We start from the raw sequence: 22,771 nt of genomic DNA on the forward strand, positions 1-22,771 counted from the left end.
AACCTAGGGACAAGGCCCTATATGCGATGAAAGGTATCTTTGGGGCCTTCCAACGGGGGTTCTGAGAAAGACACAGGTGTAGAAGAATCCTCTGTACAAAAGATGTACGAAGGGTTCTTCCACATCTGTGTCCTTTTTTCTGGAGTTTGGAACTTTTTGGATATTATTTCTTAGGACAAGAGGTTCCCTATTTCTGTGCTTGCTTGATTTTTCCACATATATTCAATGATTCAGATGAAGGTGTTGAAGATATTTCTCAATTTGGATCAGTCATGAAAACATATAAAAAAAACGCTATGATTTTGAAAAAAACTCTACTGATAATAAGTGATGGAATTAGTTTTTGAATAATAAAGATCCAAGGTTAACTAGTTATATCTCAGTTCAGGGGGCCTGAACAATTGGCAGTGCTGCAAATTTAGCAATAGCAAGCTTTTACTGTGTTTAGTCCAGTCTAAGGAACTATTAACCAACACGTTTCGCCACAAGGAATGCGTTTACTGAGATACATTGCTTTCCAAACATACACATGTTAAAGATAATCGGGATACATGGTACAATCTGCAAACATGTATTGTCCAAAAGACAATTTATTTGTATATTATGTATCTATCTCTATGATGCATATCTTTCCATTTTTGTTTTAAAACCCTCTATTGAGTCTCAAGTGGTAAATATCTGTCTCTCGTACTTTTCCATCAATATATACACTTTAAAATGAATACATAACTATCATTAATACATATGAAGTACATTCAATGCCGCAGATACTTATAATAATCTCCACACCTGATGGAGATTATATGGGGCCCGAAGCTGCTTAGCGAGTCAATTAGAATGACCCCCTGTATGTTAGAAGCAGTGATAACATGCTTTACAGATGAGCACTGGGCTTGAGGATCTCTGAATACATATTACGCACAGTAACTAGAAATGTAAACATAGAGTATATGCTCTAGAAGCACCCAGGGCAGGGTTGCCTACCCTCCCGGAATGGCCGAGAGGCTCCCGAAAGTCAGGTCCCCCTCCCAGCACCCCAGAGAGGTGGGCAACCATCCCAGATACTGCCCCCCCCCCCCCCCCCCGGGCACGCATCTTGCATATCCCCTACGGCAGCGTTAATTTTCAGTGATTTGGGGGGTTTTGGGGGTGGGGCTAAATATGCAAATTGCACGATTTGCCTACTGGGGGTGGGGCTTGATGATCTACATCAGGCCCTGCCCCCCGAAGTGCTGCTGGTAGTCTCCTCTCCGTGCTACTCTTGGAGAGGAGACTTTAAAAGTAGGCAACCCTGACCAAGGGTCATTTTCTGTCTGTTTTACACATGCATGCTGGGATGCAGGTCACTTTATAAATTCACTAGGATCATAACTATGAATAGCAACATATCAAAATATTTGCCTTCAGCATGCTGTTTCAGCATCTGGGATGCCTGCAGTTAATGAAACTTACTTAGTGCCACTATATCGCTGAATGGGATCATCAATGTGGCTCAGTTGGTTTGCTGATGGTAACCATGCTCTTTCCTTGGGGCTCGGTTCCCACTAAGGACACAAGTTGTACAATTTTGACAACTATAATGTAATGTAGAAATCTGCGTATCTGTTATTAATTCATGTTTGATATCTATTACATTGTAAGGTTAATTTTAATACACACTGCAACTTGTGACACTCACAAAGCAGTTCACACGGTAAGCTCAGTTCAGATGCAGTCATGTTCAGCTACCCTGCTGAACTGTTTCCATACTGCCACAGGCTACTGGCTTTGATTGTTACTGTATGCTATGTCCCCAAGCTGCATTGCACGCTTTAAAGTGGTAAACAGAGTCTTTTTTTGCATAAGAGATGATCGCAAAGCATTTCACACAGTGAGCTCAGTACAGGTGTAGTCATGTTTGGCTACACTGCTGAACTATTTCCATACTGCCACAAACTACTGTAGGCACCTCTGACCATGCTTTGATTTCTACTGTTTATGTAGCCTACCATATGTCCCCAATCTGCATTGGATGCTAAACTTCCTGATTGGAAAGTGGTATTGAAACATCTTTTGTTGTGGAAGAGATGTTGGTACTCTTTACCTAGAAGGGCGCCCACGATTTTGATCGTGGGCATCGTTAGGGGAAAAAATCGCGTCGGTCGCATCGGATGCGACCAAAAAATCGCATGCGATGCGACCGACGCAATGCCCGCGATTTCACATAGGGAACAATGTTAAATGTCCCAATTGACCCGATTTTCCTGTTCAATGTCCCAATTGACCCGATTTTTCATAGGGAACAATGTTAAATGGCACACAGAGGCCAAATAGGCACCCTGAAGTGTGAAATGCCCCCCCCCAATTGTTAACGCCACCCCACGATCAACGTCAACCCGAAGCGTGGCGAGCGCAGCGAGCCCGTGAGGGGCGGCGGTACGCGTCCTACGACCTTTTCATACCCCCACTATCCATGTCGGCGTGGAGTTGAGAATAGAAAGTGTGGCGAGCGCAGCGAGCCACCGAGCCCGAAGCGTGGCGAGCGGACGCGGATACCTTCACAGGTATCCGTGTTCCCTCGCGGGCTTCACAGGTATCCGCGTTCCGCTCGCCACGCTTCGGGCTCGGTGGCTCGCTGCGCTTGCCACACTTTCTATTCTCAACTCCACGCCGACGTGGATAGTGGGGGTATGAAAAGGTCGTAGGACGCGTACCGCCGCCCCTCGCAGGCTCGCTGCGCGAGCCACGCTTCGGGTTGGCGTTGATAGTGGGGGTGGTACAGTGTGAAAAATGACATTTGGGGTGCATTTTACATGATTTCAACTCATGTCCATAATTTCTGTGAAAAATGACATCGCATCGCATCAGATCGCATGCGATCTCATGCGATCGCATGCAATGCGATGCGATTTTTCCCTGTACGATGCACATCGTGGGAGCCGTGAAAGTACACAAGTACCAACACTTCTTCTGATGTAGGTAACTCCTCATTATTCTTTGAAAATATTTGTTGCAGTGTCTAATGTTATATCTTTGACCTTAAATAATCTCTTGTGTTCATTGATGGCTTCAGGAGGATGATGTTGCATTTGGGGCCAAATATAAAGCACAAAAGACCAAAACTGGACAGTAATATGGCAAATATCTCACTGGCAACAACATATTTGCCCTTAGTGCTGAGATAGGCGGGAATGAAAGTCGCCCAGACGCTAAGGAAAGTTAGCATGCTGAAGGTGATGTATTTGGCCTCATTGAAGCTGTCCGGTAAGTCTCTAGCCAGAAATGCGACAACAAAACTGATCGAGGCCAATAAGCCCAAGTATCCAATGGTGCAGAAGAACATGACGACAGAACCCTCATTACATTCCATGAGGATAAAGCCAGTTAAGAGATGATAATTAGGCTCCAGAAATGGGGGGAACTTGACCAGCCACACTAGGATAATAACCACCTGGACACAGTTTGAAATGAAGACAATGAGAAGAGTTGTCTGGAAACCAACCCACACCCTCAAATTGCTGCCGGGTCTGGTGGCTTTAAAGGCAATGACAACGATAATGGTCTTGGCCAAGATACAGGAGATGCACAGAGAGAATATGACCCCAAAGAGAGCTTGTCTGATGGTGCAGGTCAGTCTTGATGGGTGGCCGATGAACGCCAAGGAGCAGAGGAAGCAGAACATCAGGGAGAGTAGAAGGAGGTAACTGAGGTTACGATTATTCGCTTTCACTACGGCGGTGTCCTGGAACTTCAGAAACACCCACAGCACCATCACTGTGAGCAAAGAGAAGATCATGGAGAAGGATACCATCACCAAGCCTAAGGGTTCCTCATAGGAGAGGAATTCGATGATCTTAGGATTGCATTTGGTTTTTCCATTATTTGACCACTGGTCTTCTGGACAAAGGAAGCAAGTCGTAGAATCTGTAAAATAATATTAAGCACAGTAAGATCTGTACTGCTCCAGCACACAGAGGACATGACTTCATACATCCATTTTTTATCACATGATTTGCACTCGAATGGGCAAAATGACAAGCGGGAGGGGGCACTTAGGAGGACAACAATAAAGGAGAGTTTTTGCACTTGCTGTGTATTTAAAGATGAATTCCTTTAGCTATGATACACCACCCCTCTCTGCTGCCTCCCCTCATTACTAGCCTGATTCCTCCCACAATGCTGCATTGCCAACCTGGATGTTCCCAACCACAGTGCCACACCGCCATCCTGGCTGATCCCTCCCACAGTGCCAAACTTTCTGTCTCCTACCACAATGTGGATCCACTTATTAAATGTCTATTGAGTCAGTATTGAGCAAATAGTGGGAAAAATACTTGTTTGGTTGGAAATCGTCCCCTCCGGGCACAGAACACAGTCAAAGCAGCAGACCGGCTCACCCCTCCGCGGCGTCATCCTGTAGCCAGGACGGCAGCTACGACTGCAGACGGATACTGGAACCTGGGATAACAAACAGAACACATACACTATCTGTGCTTCCCTGTGATTTCCATAATGCTTAGAATAAGGCATTTAAGTGTCTAGTATTCAGTAATAAATCCATGGACATAACAAAACATAATGCATATGCATGATACTAGCATGTGTACAGAAATTCACCTTTCCCGGTCCTCCAGCCCAGAAGATGGCGCTGTCATTGATGGAGAATCCCTGACTGGCGCTGACAGTCCCGACTTTCACGTACTGACCCATGTTATCTTGCAGGCGCCAGTTCAGAATATCAAAGTAGCCGTTGATGTCACCGTTAGCATCAAATGACACTTCTTCCCCGGCAGTGGTCACAAATTGGACTCTTCTCAAGTGATAAAGAAGCTGATATAGAAATATATTAACATTTGTTATCTCACAGCGAGGAATAAACTGATGGAGGCCATAAATCAGCTTTCATTAGCCAATTATAACCTGGAGAGTATTATGGTGTAGGGCTGACGCTAACCCCAGATGCTGGATTCCTCATATATGTACAATTTAATCCTCATAAATGCTAAGATTTAGATTTTATTTGGGGGGGGGGGAGGTGGGCATTCCATTATGAGGCAAAGGTATTTGGAATATATATGTATATATACATATATATGTATAAAAAAAAATCAGGATATATATCTAGCACTAAAGTCTGAGATCTATTTCTCATGTGTCTCTGCCCCCCCCCCCCCCCTTAATCAGATACAGGGGGGGGGGATTTACTAAAGGAAATTTGTAAAAAAAATAGGTGTATTTTTATCCAGAAATACACTTATTTTTGACATTTACTATCCCGAAAATACAGCAATTCGTATTCGTACTGATAGCATATCAATACGAATATGAATTGCCGTTTTTTCGGGATAGTAAATGTCAAAAATAAGTGTATTTCTGGATACAAATACACCTATTTTTTTTTACAAATTTCCTTGGGCTTGGATGATGATGCTTCCATTGTTTTGGAGATTGGGCTGAGGGTCAAAGAAGTTTCCCCAAACTTGATCTGACATCAGGGTTCTCTGTATTAAAATGGTGAGAAAATAACATGGAATCTAAAAAAAAATCCCTGGAAGTCTACTGGAGTTTTGGCCACACCCCTAGCCACACATCCTGTCAGGAAATCAAAAAATTAAAAGTTGGTAACTCTATGTGTCTGGCATTTGAACAAAAAAGGGACAAGGTTTGTTTTCTCACAAACCCCCTAACTTACATTTCGATTTTGTCTGGTTTTCTTATAATGTGCTAAACAGCCTTCACCTCATAATAGTAATTTGTCATCAAGAATTTACCTGCCAAGGTTTAATATCATGTTTATCAGCACAAGACTTCCCAGCGAAGGGTCCTTTGCCAGGTTCACAGGTCAGCAGGTTGTGGAGAGCGTGAGCAATGGCGTAGAGAGCGCTGTGGGCCATATACACGGCTTGTGATGTCGGGTCATTGTACTCCTTGATGTCATCTGTTACCAGCTTCTCCATCCCTGTACAATTCTGGCTGCCTGGGCCTACACTAGATACTATGCTGCTATTGGCCTCAACCACAGCCCACCTGCAGTTAAATAACATCTCCCAATACTGTTTTATGGAGAGCATCTTGGGGTATGTGGAGGGGTGGACAGTCTGGAGGAAGCTGATGAAGTGTGGCAGTATATTCCGATTTTTTGCGATCCCGATGGTGCCGTTGAGAATGTCCCAGAACTGCTTTTGCTGAAATATCGGTGTTGTGAACCAGGATTCGGTGCCAATCCACACTTTTCCAACGAGATTATGTTGGAGGACTCCCGTGAATATCATGTCAACTTCGGGAGGGGAACAAAACAGGAAGATCACGGTGGCTGTTGATCGGTGGACCTTTTCTATGATCTTTGGGAGGACCGCTCTGCTGAGAGCATAGTCCACCGTTTCAAAAAATGATATACAAATCCCGTTCCTGGCCGTCTCTAGTTTGAGGGTTGTAGCCACTTGCAGGAAATAGTCTAGCGAGGAAATAAATATCCCTATCCAGGTCCAGCCAAATCTCAGGCACAGTTCAATCACGGCTTGCGGCTGAATCATACCACTCATACTCGTCCTTAAGAATGACGGAAAGTCGAATTTGTTGCTCAGGGCTGGACCGGATGCTATATAGCTGACCTGGAAATATATACAGGACACCACAGACTTACTAAAAAATATATATATTTGCACCTTACATACTGTAGATATATAGAATACACCGTTGTTTCAATATACATGTATAAACTCCAGTAAATAATATTAGCACCAACAGTTATCTTTGATGTCATTATTTATAAGAAATGAGGGTACTTGTTTCCTAGAATGGCCACACCGATTTTGATCGGGTCGGAAAAATCGCGTCGATCGCATCGCATGTGACCAAATCGCATGCGATGCGACCGACGCGATGGACCCGATTTTTACATTGAATCAAATGTGAATAGGGTCCCTGGGACCCTATTTTACATTGGATTCAATGTAACATTGTCCCCAGACCCCAATTTTAAACCCCCCCCCCACACGATTGACGCCAACCCGAAGTGTGGCGAGCGTAGCGAGCCCGCGAGGGGCGGCGGTACGCGTCCTCCGACATTTTCATACCCCTACTATCCACGTCGGCGTGGAGTTGAGAATATAAAGTGTGGCGAGCGCAGCGAGCCACCGAGCCCGAAGCGTGGCGAGCGCAGCGCGCCCCGCGAGGGGATGCGCATTACTTCACAGGTATATGCGTCACCTCGCGGGGCTCGCTGCGCTTGCCACGCTTCGGGCTCGGTGGCTCGCTGTGCTCGCCACATGGATAGTAGGGGTATGAAAAGGCCGGAGGACGCGTACCGCCACCCCTCGCGGGCTCGCTACGCTTGCCACGCTTCGGGTTGGCATCAATCGTGGGGTGCCGCTCACAATGGGGGGGGGGGGGCATTAATTTATAGGCATGATGGGGGCATATACAATGAGAAATGGGCCATATTGGCCCATTTCCCATTGTTAGCTATGTAAAATGTGCTTAATCGCGTCCATTATAATGGCACAAGACCGACGCGATGAACGCGATTACAATGTTAAAAATATTTTAACATTGAACCCTATGGCAAAATCGGGTCCATCGCGTCGGTCGCGTCGCGTGCCATGTTTTTTTTTTTTTATTTATTCTTTATTAAAGTTTTTTCAACATACAAACACAAACAGTCAACATTATACTTAATTCAGCATCATCTGTTTGAGGTATCGATAATGCGACAAGTCGACCAAACCCTTCCTCCGGGTGCAATCGATTAGCGCATTCCCACAGCCTCAAATCCCAGGATTATTTATGATATATCATACACATATACAAAAGACATACTACATTATACATACTACATACAAAAATACAGAAAAGCCCAGTGAATCCTAAATGAATGTCAATATTTTACGTTGCCAACACTTCCGCCCTGCTTTGATTTTAACAAACCATTTTTCTTCCTTTTTTCCCCTTTTCCCCATCCTTCCCCCAACTTATAGTATTGAACACTTGGCGACATTTGCCCAAATTATGCATTCTTCTTAATATCTAGTGGAGTTATCATTGGACCATCCCAATATAAAAATTGCCCTTAACGGCCATTTATTGCCCTCCATACCTGGCTAAAAAAAAAAAAAAAGGGAGAATAAATAAATAAGTAAATAGGTGAGTAAATAAGTGGCTGAATAAGTAAATAATTTTTTTTTTTTTCCTTCCCCTTTTTCCCTCCTCCTTCCCCTTCTTCAATTTATCTATATTTTGTGCCATGTAAAGGGTGTGAAGCTTTATATAAAAATCTAATCTCTAAGGAAAGTATTATTGTGAGAAATAAATAAATAAATAAAATCTATATATTTCTAGAACGTGTGTACATTCGTGTACTTATTAGTGCTGTCGGTTTATCCACCGACCCCAAATTTTAGTGAATTTATGCAATGACTTTCTAAGTACATAAATAAACTTCTCGTGCTCAACAGTGTACTCAACCAGTGCTTTCCAACCATCATAATCTGGTGCAGTGTCCACCAGCCAGGATCTGGCTATCATCACTTTGGCCAGGGCGCATATACTATTAATGAAGACCTTATCTTCTTTGCATAAGTACGGGCCATTGATTATATTGAACAAACAACATTTATCTGTCAAACATGCTCTATCAAGCCCCGTGTCTACTATGGCTTGTATCACCTTTTCCCAGAAGATTTGAAGCTTAGGGCAAGCCCACATTAGATGATAGAATGAGCCAGTTGAAAGTTGGCATTTAGGACAGATATCCGATGACCTAGCGCAGAATTTAAACAGTCTAGAAGTTGTTAAATATGCCCGATGAAGAACAAACAGCTGTACCTGTTGCACTTTGATGGAATTTGTGGCTACAGGGACAGCTGCCATGGCCCTTACCCATTCTTCCGAACTTATTAGCCCCACGTCGCTCTCCCATTTCATACGGAGTTCCACTAACTCTTGGTACTCAGCCCTTTCTCCAGCTAATAAATCCTTGTATATATAAGAGATCAACTTATTTTTCTTAACTCGCCTGAGCACCTCCTTAAAAGGAGATAGGTCAAATTGAGGAGAGGTATTTTTAAAATGTGACATAAGGGCTTTTCTTAGTTGAAAATACCTAAAGAGATGTCCGGCCGGGACAGAAAATTCAGCCTGTATCTGGGAAAATGATTTCAACACATCCCCAACATACATCTGACTCAATGCCGTTATACCAAAAGGTTCCCAGGCTTTATCAATCTGGAGGTATTTCGCCCCTTTTAATATCACCGGGTCATTTAGTGGGTGTTCCATGTCTAACTTATCAAATCTCATTCGCCTATTTGCAAGGCGCCATATTTAAACCGCCTGGACAACTATGGGGATATCCTTGTTATTTATCTGCCCCCTTACTAATTTCTGTCTAGGGGTGATTCCCGCTTCAACCTGAGATATTATATCCTCTATCCCCGCCTTCTGAATAGGGAATCTGATCCAATCTGATAATTGTACCAATTGAGTGGCTATATAATACAATTTGAGATCGGGTAATGCTAAACCCCCCTTGTCTCTAGTTTGGGTTAGGTATTGAAATCGTATTTTGGATCGTGTATTGCATGTTAATGCACGCGACCAACGCGATGGACCCGATTTTGCCTTTGCCGGCAAAATGGACCTTATTTCAAAGGAAATCGGGTCCATTGCGTTAATCGTGTACCTTAAGTTAAGGTACACGATTACTCCCGATTGTGGCCGTTCTAGGAAACAAGTACCGAAATGAGTTCTGATGTCAGAACTTTAAGGATTAATATGAAAACATGCATTACTACAAACAGTGGCATCTTGCAGTATGTAGGACATGATTCAGAATTGATTGCATTTAACAAGCTGCTCAAAGAAACTTAGCCATACCTCCCAACTGTCCCGATAACAGCGGGACAGTCCAGCTATTTGGAGAGTGTCCCGCAGTCCCTCCGTGGGTGTCAATGTCCCGCGGGCAGGGATGGGGGGCAGTTGGGTAGAGCATGAGATCACTGCTGCTCTGAAAGGCATATCTTCATTGCAGGGAGGGAATAAAGGCAGGGATTGAGCCGGGGAGGGTTGCCCAGCTGCTCGGGGAGAGCTGGACACGCCCCCAAAAATGCTAAAAGCGTCAGGCGCTGCGCTAGGCTATGGCCCTCTAGCAGAGGCCATGTCCACATAACCCTTAGCCCCACCCCTTTATGGGGTGGCAGGTCCTGCTTTTACAATTGAAAATATTGGAAGGTATAACAGCATATGCGAACCATTGTAATGCAAATTCAGGAGGAGGTGCATACCACCTCCTCATGTCTGCATACCACCTCCTGCCTCAATACCACCACCTGCCTTGCAACCTCTAAATCACATCATTCCTCTCACAGGGACTGCTTACCTGAGGCACACTCCACAGGCCAAGCACTCTTCCTATTACCAGTGATGAGCTTGATATATCTCCGATCACAGCGAATGGAAATTTACTAAGGTCACAGTTATAGTTAGGGCCACAGTTGACACCACCTGAGGTCAGCTGGAAAGTGGCCCGAAGAGCAGTAGTCTCAGAGAAGCAGGAGTCATACATCCGGAAGCCCAGGGTGATGTTTGGTAGAAGATACGGATTATCGTTGATTTCTTTCACCGCGAATAGCAAAGCAAGAATCGACTTGTACAGCTCTGTAATGAAACTGTAGATACCAGGTATATATCAGTTCCTATCCATCATACCATAGAAAGCTTTAACCTGGAGACACAGAGCCTGACTTAAATAGTAGTGGTCTACAGCTATAGTATTGTAATGACCACTCATGAACCTGAAATCCCAACTTCTACCCACTATATCCCATTCTGACCATTCCCAACCTAAAAAATCAAGCTATATCCTCTATATACCGTTTTGACCTCTGATGAACCTGAAAACCCAACTTATACCCTCTATATCACGTACTGACCTCTGCTGAACCTGAAAACTCAACTTAAACCCTCCATATCCCATACTGACCTCTCTTGACCTGAACCTGAAAACCCAACTTATAACCTCTATATCCTGTACTGACTTCTGCTGAACCTGAAAAACCAACTTATACCCACTATATCCCCTACTAACCTCTCCTGATCTGAAAATCCAACTTACACCATACATATGCCATACTGATCTCTCCTGACCTGAAAACCCAACTTATACTCTTTATATCCCGTACTGACCTCTGCTGAACCTGAAAACCCAACTTATACCCTCTATATCCCACAATGACCTCTCCTGAACCTGAAACCCAACTTATACCCTCTATATGCCCTTCTGACCTCTCTTGAACCTGAAAACCCAACTTACACCCCCTATATCCCATACTGACCTCTCCTGACCTAAAAAACCCAACTTATACCCCTCATATCCCATACTGAACTCTCTTGACCTGAAAACCTAACTTATACCCTTTATATCCTACACTGACCTCTCCTGACCTGAAAATCCAATTTACACCCTCTATATCCCATACTGATCTCCCCTGACCTTAATACCCAACTTATACCCTCTATATCCCCTATTGACCTCTCCTGACCTGAAAACCCAATGTACAGTATTCCCCATATATCCTATACTGACCTATCCTGACCTGAAAACCCAACTTATACCACCTATATCCCATACTGATCTCCCCAGAACCTGAAAACCCAACTTGTAGCCTCTATATCTACAATGACCTCTCCTGAACCTGAAACCCAACTTATATCCCCTATATCCCATACTGACCTCTCTTGAACCTAAAAAAACAACTTATAGTCCCTTTATCCCATACTGACCTATCCTGAACCTGAAAACCCAACTTATACCCTCTATATCCCATACTGACCTCTCCTGACCAGGACACAGATTGAAGATGCATTCTCACCAGATCCCTTGTAGTTTATGCTGCATCCTGCATCTCCATGTCATGATACCCTCTGCATCCTACAGACACTCGGGGCAGTGGCATCTAACCTAGTGCTGGTGGCCCTGCACCGTCAGAGTGTCATCATGACATTAAATGTTCAGGCAGGCGAAATATTGACCGGCTCGTGGGCTGTAAATTGTATATTGTCTTCAGATCATGACCATGGGGACAGCAGTAATATCATGTTCTGGTTTCCCCATGCGCCCGGATACAAGTGACTGGTGTTAGTGGCTACATCATATCTTGGTCAATGTCTAGGTCAACAACCACTAGGTTGACCACTAATGGTCGACAGTTATTAGGTCAACACCTAAAAATGGTCGACATACTCTAGGTTTACAATGACAGAAGGTCGACACAAGCAAATGATCGACATGAAAATGGTTGCCACATGTTGGAACAGACAACATTAACTACCCTTATAATCTATAGAGTAAATATTTGAATATTAATACTCACAGTACACACAGACGTGGAGCCGGGCGACTGGAGAATATAATGAGCGGCTTAGTTGTACTGAAACTTACAGGACTGAGCAGGCCTAACATGATGTCTCCTTCCTCGGTGTAGTATGTCAGAGATGGGGTGGTGAGGACACAGCTCGGAGCCAGTGCCACAACACAGCAGAGAGGCAAGGCCAGGACACACAGCAGGAACTGGATGCACATTACTGATCTGCCAAGGAAATAATGGGCAAGTCTCTGATTATCAGGAAAATTGGAAATGTAGTATTTACAGTAATTGGTCCATATGTGCACTGTAGCAGCATATTGCACATAAGGAAAATGACTGTTAAATCCCATTATTAATGGACAATAAGTCAGTTACACTGTTTTCATAATGTTGCGCAGACCTGTTACACTTCATTCCTAATAATGGGAGAACCTAAGCGTAGCAACGCGTAGCTTACCTTCCCAGCGGTTTATGACGCTTTAGTAATAACCTTCTGGTGGTATCTTTCGCTATAACAATGCACTTACACAAACCTTAATATGCACTTACACAAACCTTAATAATATAGGGAGCAGCGGTCCCCTTTCTTCAATCTCGATCCCCCGGGATCACTAACGACTTTCTACTACAAAAAATTAAGAAAGGGGCGCCCAATAGTGCAGTATCATCAACTGCACTTTAACAAGTTAAAAAACTCAGAAGCTCGACATGCGTACCAATAAAATCCTGTGGTGGACTGTATACCAACAAATGAGGAGGACCCTTTCAGTGCACTCCCGATTCTCCCGGGTCGTACACCGCCTGCATAGTGCGATCCCGGTACTCAGCACAGTTTTCAGCGTCCTTCTCTCCTCGTCTCCAGCTTGCGTCAGTCAGGCCACGACCCTACGCGTTTCGTCGGAGACTTCGTCAGTGTGGTGGCCTGGCTGACACTACTATCTACCTTTATCCAGCCCTCCACTGTTGGAGTCTGCAGGAATGTGCCTATGCATATATTACATAGTGGGAGCCTATTAGTGTTCCCTTCATTCACTGGACGTTTAAGATGGATCTCTAGAATTCAGAATGAGCGATACCCTTTTTATTTGTAGTTAGGAAGAGTTTTAGTATTCTAGATTTTATATTAAAAAATGTTTAGTTTTAAGAAACAGAAGATACACATGGACTATCATTTATACGACAGACACCTTGTCTAAACTTACGCCTCTGCATATATATATCAAGGAGGGTAGGACCATCACTCAGGACTTATGCCAGCTGCAGAGAATAGATAGCTTGGCCCAGTGCCATCTGCTGGAGGAATGTGTGGAACCACAACCTTCAATGTATAGAATAGAAAGCACGGGCACTCAGGGACTCCCAATAATCGGTGAAAAGCAAGGACCAAGCTTATTCCATATAAATGGTCTGTCAACACATAGATAGCTTTTTTGTAACCCTGCGAAATGCGCGTCGGCTTCCTAGCCGTGTAGCAATCTCCGTGTGCCGCTCCGTGTAATCTCATACACTGCGGCAGCTCATGCATATCAGTCCTTTTCAGGACTCTAATGTTCTATTGTTCTGTATAGATATTCCCACTGACAGTGGGAACCGTAGTTCGGCAACACTGTACCGGCAGCAGGGGAGTAAGTTGCGGTCTCTCTAAACTGCACCATTTACCCTGTTTCACAGGCAGCTATATATTGTATATCAGTCCTAATAAGGACTCTAATGTTAATGTGTTTCCTTGGGCAGCACAGATGGTGTAATGGTTAGCATTACTGCCTCACAGCATTAAGGTCATGGGTTCGATCCCCACCATGGCTCTAACTGTGCGGAGTTTGTATATTCTCCCCGAGTTTACTCTGGGTACTCCGGTTTCCTTGGTTAATTGGCTTAATTGGCTTCCAACAAAAATGAACCCTAGAATGGCTGTGCCCCACTGGGGCAGGGACAGATGTGAATGTAAAGCGCTGCATAATATGTATGCGCTATAAAAGAAACTGTTAATAAATAAATATATGTACCCTTAATATCAGCGGGCACCGCAGTGTTCCCACACAAGGCATACCAACCCCCAGCGAGACAGTTGCCACTGGAAGGGGATCAATCTGTGGTCTTTCTGAAGCGATATCTTTTACCCCAATTAACAGGCAATAAAGCATTGAACCTACTATTAACCCGTACAACATACATAATCAATATAAGCAGCAAAAGTTAACAACTAAAAGTTACGGGTTCAACAGTATGGGTGTGGTATATTTCCCCGACAGTCATTAGTCAGACGTCGGAATCCCGACTGCACAGCGTGGTGAGCGCAATGAAGCCCCTTGCGTGCTCGCTGCGCTCGCCACGCTGCGGGCACGGTGGCAAGCTGCGCTTGCCACCTATTTTATTCTCCCTCAATGGGGGTCGTGGACCCCCACGAGGGAGAAGTCGGGATTCCGACGTCGGAGGAATGACTGTCGGAATCCCAACTGTCGGGGAGCCGTCCGGCACCTCAACAGTATAATCTGTAGCACTATAACACACAAAAATGATGAAGGACATGTGACATGCAACAAAAAGATTACAAGGTTTCAATTAATGTTTATTTGCAGAATGACAAAGTGTACAAATGATATGTTAACACAAGACAATTACAAAAAACAGAATTGATAACCAGTAAAGAAAATTGAGCACCTATATAGTTTGAAAGAAGACAATAAAAGGCACACGGAGTCCCCCACACGTGCTTTTTAAACACGCACTTTATTCACTTGTTTGTTTTATGTTATGTGTTGTATATTTCGCAGTTCTTAATTTTGAATATAAATAAAAGTTAGGTACTTGTGTATTTTGGCGGCGCCTATCGCATCGCATACCATAAGGCATACGATGGTATGCGATGCGACGCGATATCGCGCGATATTGTACAATGCCATACAATTTTAAAATTACAATGCCATACAATGCGATGCGATGCGATTAAACATTGTATAAGCACCCTAATGGGTGCTTACAATGTTAAATGCACCCCCACGCCATTCCCCCACTATAAACGTGAACCCGAAGCGTGGCGAGCACAGCGAGCCCGCGAGGGGCGGCGGTACGCGTCCTCCAACCTTTTCATACCCCCACTATCCACGTCGGCGTGGCGTTGAGAATAGAAAGTGTGGCGAGCGCAGCGAGCCACCGTGCCCGAAGCGTGGCGAGCGCAGCGAGCCCCGCGAGGGGACGCGGATACCTGTGAAGCCCGCGAGGGGACTCCGATACCTGTGAAGGTATCCGCGTCCACTCGCGGGGCACGCTGCGCTCGCCACGCTTCGGGCTCGGTGGCTCGCTGCGCTCGCCACACTTTCTATTCTCAACGCCACGCCGACGTGGATAGTGGGGGTATGAAAAGGTTGGAGGACGCGTACCGCCGCCCCTCGCGGGCTCGCTGTGCTCGCCACGCTTCGGGTTCACGTTTATAGTGGGGGAATGGCGTGGGGGTGCATTTAACATTGTAAGCACCCATTAGGGTGCTTATACAATCTTTCATCGTATAGGGGCCAAAAATCGCATCGCATGCCATCGGGTGCATGGCATGCGATGCGACACGATTAAAACATTGCGCAATGGAGATCGGGGGCGCCGCTATAATACACAAGTACCAAAAGTTATATTTTATGATGTCAAATTCTTTCAGGTGCACCACACGTAGACAAACCTTTCTTTCTTAAATTACTATGTTAACCTTTTGTCTGTGGTAGCACACCCATTACAGTACTAGAAAGCTAAAACCAGCACAATACGATTAAAATAGGGGGCCTGTTCCCCAACCAAAAATGCTAGGTAACTATGCAAGATCTTCAAATATCCTGAAGAATTAAGACCATCTATTTTAGACCCGAATTGATCCACATTTGCACCATATATAATAATATCATATCCCAGCGGTTGACACCCCATTGGTCAGAAGGCCAACAGCCAACATATATAAAAAAAAGTTTAGTATTCATAGTGTACCTGGGGTTTCTTCCTCCTTTTGACACCCAGGTTCTCTTGTGAGGAAATGTCCATTAGGAAGATGGCTTCAAGCAATGTCTCCTCCGCTTTTCAGTACATGGATCACCTCTGGATAGAGAAAAGTTATTCCCAATACTGGAATTACAAAAGAGACTGACGCGTTTCATTGCCAAGTAATTGCGACTTCATAAGGGGAAAAACACTACAAAGTACCGGCATCCTGGACTTATTTGCTCAAAATTGTTGCTCTAAGCATCCAAGCAATGAAAAGAGTCAATGTTCCCATAGCAATCAATTAGATTCTGTGTATTATTTTCTTGGATGAGAAATATAACCTCTTTTCATTTTTAGAAGCTTTAATAATTTGCCACTACCTACCTTTAAAATTCTAACTAGAAGCTGACTTGTTGCTACAGACAATCTCACATATCTGCTCATTAAATTGTTTGATACATTTCCCACTGTGTCTTGCTTGTGTATACTGTATGTGGAAGAGCTGAAGCTGCTTAATATTACAGGCCAATAGTGACAGTCAGAGGTAGAGGTAACTTACCTGCTGGGAGCAGCCGCTGTGGCCCCTGATCTGGTCGGGATGGATGGAGCTGTCCACGGTTCTGATTGATGCTAGGATTTATATTGTGACGGATCCAGAGGGAAAACATTTCCTCGCTGCGCTGGGATTTTCTGCAACACCTCTTAGCCTGCCTCCAGCTTGTCACTGTAATTATTCTCAGCTTCTACACTGTATATTTAACTTTGATGATTAGACTTTGTAAACTATAATTGTACTTTATTATATAATTATTACTAATTTAACATGCAGCCTCATGGTTTTTGTTGAGAGATATCCACTGGCATTGCTTTCAATCTTTATCTCTCAAAGGCCAGATCATGGTAACATACAGTATGCTCACATATGAATCATTTAAATTCTAATGTTATTTATCCAATGGAATATACCCCCCAATCTGTGCACTGGCATGGGCTTCACTTGTAAAATGTTATGGTTTGGGTGTGAACCCACAGCCACGACTGCTGTTTAGGATGGCCACAGTGAACCCTACTCTGCCTCTGTTGACCTTTCCTGAAAGATGGCTGGAACCTGCGATACTAGGACTTCACCTATAATAGCCACATCTGGAGGGGCAAATTATGTCTGCCCCAACTCCGGTGCCACCAGGTGTGTTGGAACAAAGTACCCGAGATCTTTTAGGAAATGGTCAAAAGGTGAAGCTGACTAAAGGGACCTAACTAAAAGAAACAGCAAACTTACGGCACCCTGTCAACAACAGGGGAGAAAGGTAACAAATTGCATGAGTGACCACTTTGCAAACCAAGTGCAAACTAGTCGCATGTATAAAAGTATAACTCCACACAAAACACGATGTTACACCACATAAAAGCACAGCAAAACCACACACAGGTACAGAATAGTAACAAGGACAGGAAAATAACCCTGCAGGGGTTAGCAAATGGTGCAAACCTGCAGCAAACTCTGGAGATCCCAGAGGGAAACAAGGACTCAATAACAATGAGAACACTGTACAAAGGGGGTTATTCTGATTCACTCGGAAAGGCACAATCACTCTCTAATGGACAAAACCATATGGACTGCAGTTGGGGCTGATGTAACATGTGCAGGGTGTGGTATACCGTTCCGACATCCGGGATCCCGACAGTCATTAGCCCGACGTCGGGATCCCAACTGGCCGGACTATGACAGCGTGGCCACTGCAACAAAGCCCCTTTCGGGCTCGCTGTACTTGCCACGTTGCGGGCAAGGTGGCTCACTGCACTCGCCATCTATTCTATTCTCCCACTATGGGGGTCCTGGACCCCCACGAGGGAGAATAGCCGACGGCTGTCGGGAACCCGGCCGTCTGTGTTTTAACAGTTGGGATCCTGACGTCAGGTTAATGACTGTCGGGATCCCGACTGTCGGGACCCCATCTGGCACCCCATGTGCAGAGAGAGTTAGATTTGGGTGTTTTATTGTTTCTGTGCAGGGTAAATACTGGCTGCTTAATTTTTACACTGCAATATAAATATCAGTTTGAAGTAAACACCCTACCCAAATCTAACTCTCTCTGCACATGTTATGTCAGCCCCACCTGCGGTGCACATGGTTTTGTCCATTATAGAATGATTGTGCCTTTCCGAGTGAATCGGAATAACCCCCACAATTTTCCAACTGAACAAAACGTAAAGTAATAAAACCTGGGCTCCAACATGGAGCACTTAAATTTTACCAGAACCGGACCAGGACTGGCAGAAAGCGATCCAAGGAGCAGATGAAACCAGACAAACCAGGAGCAAGTGAAACCTAAAGAGAGGCAGGTGACTGCAACAAACGGAAGCTGGTAGCTGGCTGCATGCATAAGGGAACAGGCATGGAACATAGGGCACTTGATGGCTCAGATTAACCGGACTGCTGGAAGCAGGGTGCTGGTCACTTGAAAATAGAAGCCACTAGCTGGAAGCTGGGAACAAAAGCTGAAGCTATAACCGGCATAAAGGCAGATTCAGATGGATTAGGCAGTGAAATCGGGCCAAATCGCATGTCTAGACACCCCGTCCGACCCTATGTGCGGTCCCGTGTGCATCGGATCAGAGTGGGGAGGTCAGACGGGCTGCATATAAGATTTGCTATATCTTATGTGTAGCCGGGCAGGGGACGCTGCGAGATGGGCAGGGGTTGTGGACGCTGTGAGGTGGCTGCTGGGGGATGCTGTGAGGAGGGCAGGAGTGGCAGATGCTGCGAGGTGGCTGGTGGGGGATGCTGCAAGGAGGGCAGGCGTGGGGGACACAGAGACGGCAGATGCCAGCAAGGGTAACTGGGAGCCGGGTAGGGGGAGCCGGACAAGGGAGCTGTCATAGTGCTGCAAGAAAATACAAATGGATGGGTAACCTGTGATTGGCTGAGCGCTCTCTCAGCCAATTGCTGACTGGCTGAGAGAGTGCTCAGCCAATCACTGGCTGCCCATTCATTTGTAGGGGCTTCTTTTTCCCCTTGCAACACTGACAGCTCCATGCTCTGGTTCCCCCTGCCCGGCTCTCCATTACCCTCGCTAGCGTCCGCCACCTCTATGTCCTGCTGCCTATGCCCTACTCACAGCATCCCCCGCCCGCCACCTCCATGTCCACTGCCCCCTGCTCTCTCCACCTTGCAGCTCCCCAGGAGTTGCATATGATACATCGCATGCGATGTATCATATGCAAAACTTGGCACATCAAGTGCTTAATCGTGTGTCCCCCTCCGGGGGAGCTGCAGGGGAAATCAGGTCCGACTTGTCCTTAGGACAAGTTGGACTTATGTCTGGGGGCCTTATGGGTCTGAGTCTGCAGTGAATATAAAAGTAGCAAGCACCAATCAGTAATGCTGAAGAGGCACATGTCTCCTGAAACACAAATTACCTCCAGGTGACATGCCAGACCAGATAATGAGCTTAATCAGGCCACAGCCTTGTATGCAGAACAATCACACCAAATTGAGCTGCAATAGCACAGACTCACCACAGGAGGCCACCAGAGAGTCCTATAACAGAATGTTGGAGAACTCACAGAAATTGACATAAAAATATCAAAGGAGGAATGAGCCAACGTGGTGGCTCATAACATAAAGAAATAAAAAAAAAATGTGTAATTATAACCCCTCATCAATCAGCAATATGTACATCCACAATATATAACTTATATATCTGTATTTGTTTAAAATTTGTAGGGCAAAAGTGTGACAGGTACTTCCCAGGAGTTCAAGTACTTTAACTATGTAAGTTCAGTATATAACCCTCTGTCTGTGGCTTCCTGCTGCCTCCATTTCCCTCCTCACATCATATCACTGACCCTGTATCATGCAGCCCTGTCCTCACCAGTACATCACTCATCTCCTGATATACTCTGTGCTGCTGGGGACCCTGCTCCTCCCACTATATTACTCTCAGGCTGTGGCTTCCTGCTGCCTCCATTCCCCTCCTCACATCATGTCACTGCCCCTGTCACAGGCAGCCCTGTCCTCACTGACACATCACTCATCTACATAATCTGTGCTGCTGGGGACCCTGCTCCTCCCACTATATAACTCTCAGTCTGTGGCTTCCTCCCTTCCCCCATTCCCCTCCTCACATCACATCACTGCCCCTGTCACAGGCAGCCCTGTCCTCACTGACACATCACTCATCTCCATAATCTGTGCTGCTGGGGACCCTGCTCCTCCCACTATATAACTTTCAGTCTTGCTGTCCTGTCCTCCTCCATCAATAGTCTAATCTCTATACCAGCCACTAAGGACTGCCCCATTGAGGCAGCTTACTACTACAATGCACTTCCACCCTGGCACTCCAAACTGACTGGGTTCCTGCTAAAATTCTCACCAACTGAACACCTCTGGAGAAAACCTTCAGTTTAAATTCATCCTCTCTTCCTACAGCTCCGCCCTCTCCCTAGCTAAGCAATCATTTTTCCATTTGCACATCTTCTCCCAATCCTCCAATTTCAACCAGCTTTTTGGTATTTTCAACACTCTCCTTCACCCTTCCCTTCTCTCATCCTCTCTCACTGCAACTGATTTTGCCTCCTTCTCTTTAACAATTGAGGCAATACATCAAAAATATCTCCCCTCAGAAGCCTCTTGCCTACTCTCCTCCCTTGCCACCAACCACCTGATTATGTGCTACTTCCAGCCCACTGCTAGCATTGAAGTCCACTCCTTGAAATTATCCTCCCCCCACCAACGGCCCTTGGGACTCCATCCCCTCTCATCATCTCTGCTCCCTCTCAACCACTGCCTGCTCACAGCTTGGTCACCACTTCAACCTATCGCTCTCCACTGTATTCTTTCTTTCCCCCGTGCTAAAATGCTGTTGTCTCACAGATTCTTTAAAAATTCAACCGTGACCATCCTTACCTGTTAGGTAAAAACCACATTTCTCTTCTCCCTTTTGCCTGTAAATTACTTGAGTTGCTTGTCTATAGCCATCTCATCCTTCTGACTACTCGTTCCTATCCAATCTGGCTTCTGCTAACTACACTGGTCAAAGTCACAATAACCTACTTTAGGGAAAATCCAGGGGTTACTTCTCTCTGTTCATCATTCCCCAGTCCTAAAGTTGGCATGGTAAGAGCCCTGCCTGAAGGATATTGCCATTTTCAGCATGTGTGGTCATCTTTCTGATGCCCTTTCTCCTAATTCTTGCATCCTACATCTGAATGATCTCATTCTCAACGCTACTGAAAAATACCTCAGTGGAAAAGTGGGGGAAGGCATACTCCACCTGTGTGTCCCACCTAACCTCTGTCACTCTCTTCTTGGCACAGCTTTATTTATGTACCCGCAACCCTGATCCAGGAAGTCTCTACACACTGATAGGTTCCTAGCATTATTTTATAGTGTAGTGACTCCTATGTTAAACCCTCTTATCTACAGCTTAAGGAACCCAGAAGTCAAAGGGTCACTACTGAAGATCATCAAGGAAATTCACGGTTTATGTAAAAAATAATAACAAAAACATTTTTTATTTATGGATTAAATAATTGCTTAGACACATGATTCTGACATCTGCTATATTTTCTTAGTCTTGAGCAGAACTTCGGAGCGTTGAAATGATCCTCCTTGGATTACCAAATTGGTTAAAGATGGTGGGTTAAGCAAAGAAGTCCACCTTTGACATCTTATTTCCATTTTGTTGGCTTCTGCTGGAGCTTAAAATGTTGATAACAATTGAGAATAGTTCTGTAATATTGCAGGGACATGTATGTCCAAGTTAGTGAAGGTCCTGGATTTTGGACAAGATGAACCATATTTTTAAAGCTAAAATCATTTACAAAACCAACCTGTTTGTGCCTTGTAAATGATTGTTGCTTTTAAAATATGGAAAATCTTGACCGAAATCCCAAACCTCCACAAACCCGGACTGTAGACTTTATCGTTCCTCATATTTGTTAAAAAAAATTCCTAGAACATTTTTAAAATGGGGAACAATAGATTAAGGTCCGTAAAACCATTGAAGACCCTTACTCATGTCTTTTTAACTTTTTTCCTCTTTTTATATGAAACATCAACATTTTACACAGAGCTCATCAACCTTGTATATCTCCATCACATTACAAATGAAGGTTTTATTGCTTAAATCTTATTACACTTACTAACACTTCCCAATATGTAACATAAATAAACAATTGATTGACCCGTTTTAGGTATAAGACATCACACCTCCAATTGAAGTGTCCTAAGTGATTTTGCCCATGGGGGAGATTTATAAATGCTTGGAGGGGCAGAAGCACTAAACCTTGGAGACAGATACAGTGGAAAGAGGGATAAAGTACCAGTCATTTAGCCTCGTGCCATGTTATGTGTTTGAACATTAGGCGCTGAATGGAATCATCTATGAGGCTAATTAGAGATAGACAGGAGTAATCCGCGTGGTGCACCTTTAGTATGGCCATTTCATTATGACTATGGAACA

General features: G+C 44.7%; 1 protein-coding gene across 1 annotated transcript; it reads right to left on the reverse strand.

Moving 5' to 3' along the window:
* Window positions 1-3,004: 3,004 nt before the first annotated feature.
* Window positions 3,005-10,951, reverse strand: LOC146036497 (extracellular calcium-sensing receptor-like). Its single transcript, XM_083160483.1, has 7 exons — window positions 10,908-10,951; window positions 10,355-10,643; window positions 8,857-9,003; window positions 5,751-6,590; window positions 4,597-4,809; window positions 4,314-4,437; window positions 3,005-3,903 (listed from the first exon to the last, which is right to left on the reverse strand). Exons 1-7 carry the CDS (start codon window positions 10,949-10,951, stop codon window positions 3,005-3,007), a joined length of 2,556 nt encoding a protein of 851 aa, XP_083016609.1.
* Between the last annotated feature and the right edge of the window lie 11,820 nt (window positions 10,952-22,771).

This window comes from Crinia signifera, chromosome 9, assembly GCF_055691185.1.
Source record: "Crinia signifera chromosome 9, ASM5569118v1, whole genome shotgun sequence".
In the NCBI taxonomy this organism is placed as follows: Eukaryota; Metazoa; Chordata; class Amphibia; order Anura; family Myobatrachidae; genus Crinia; species Crinia signifera.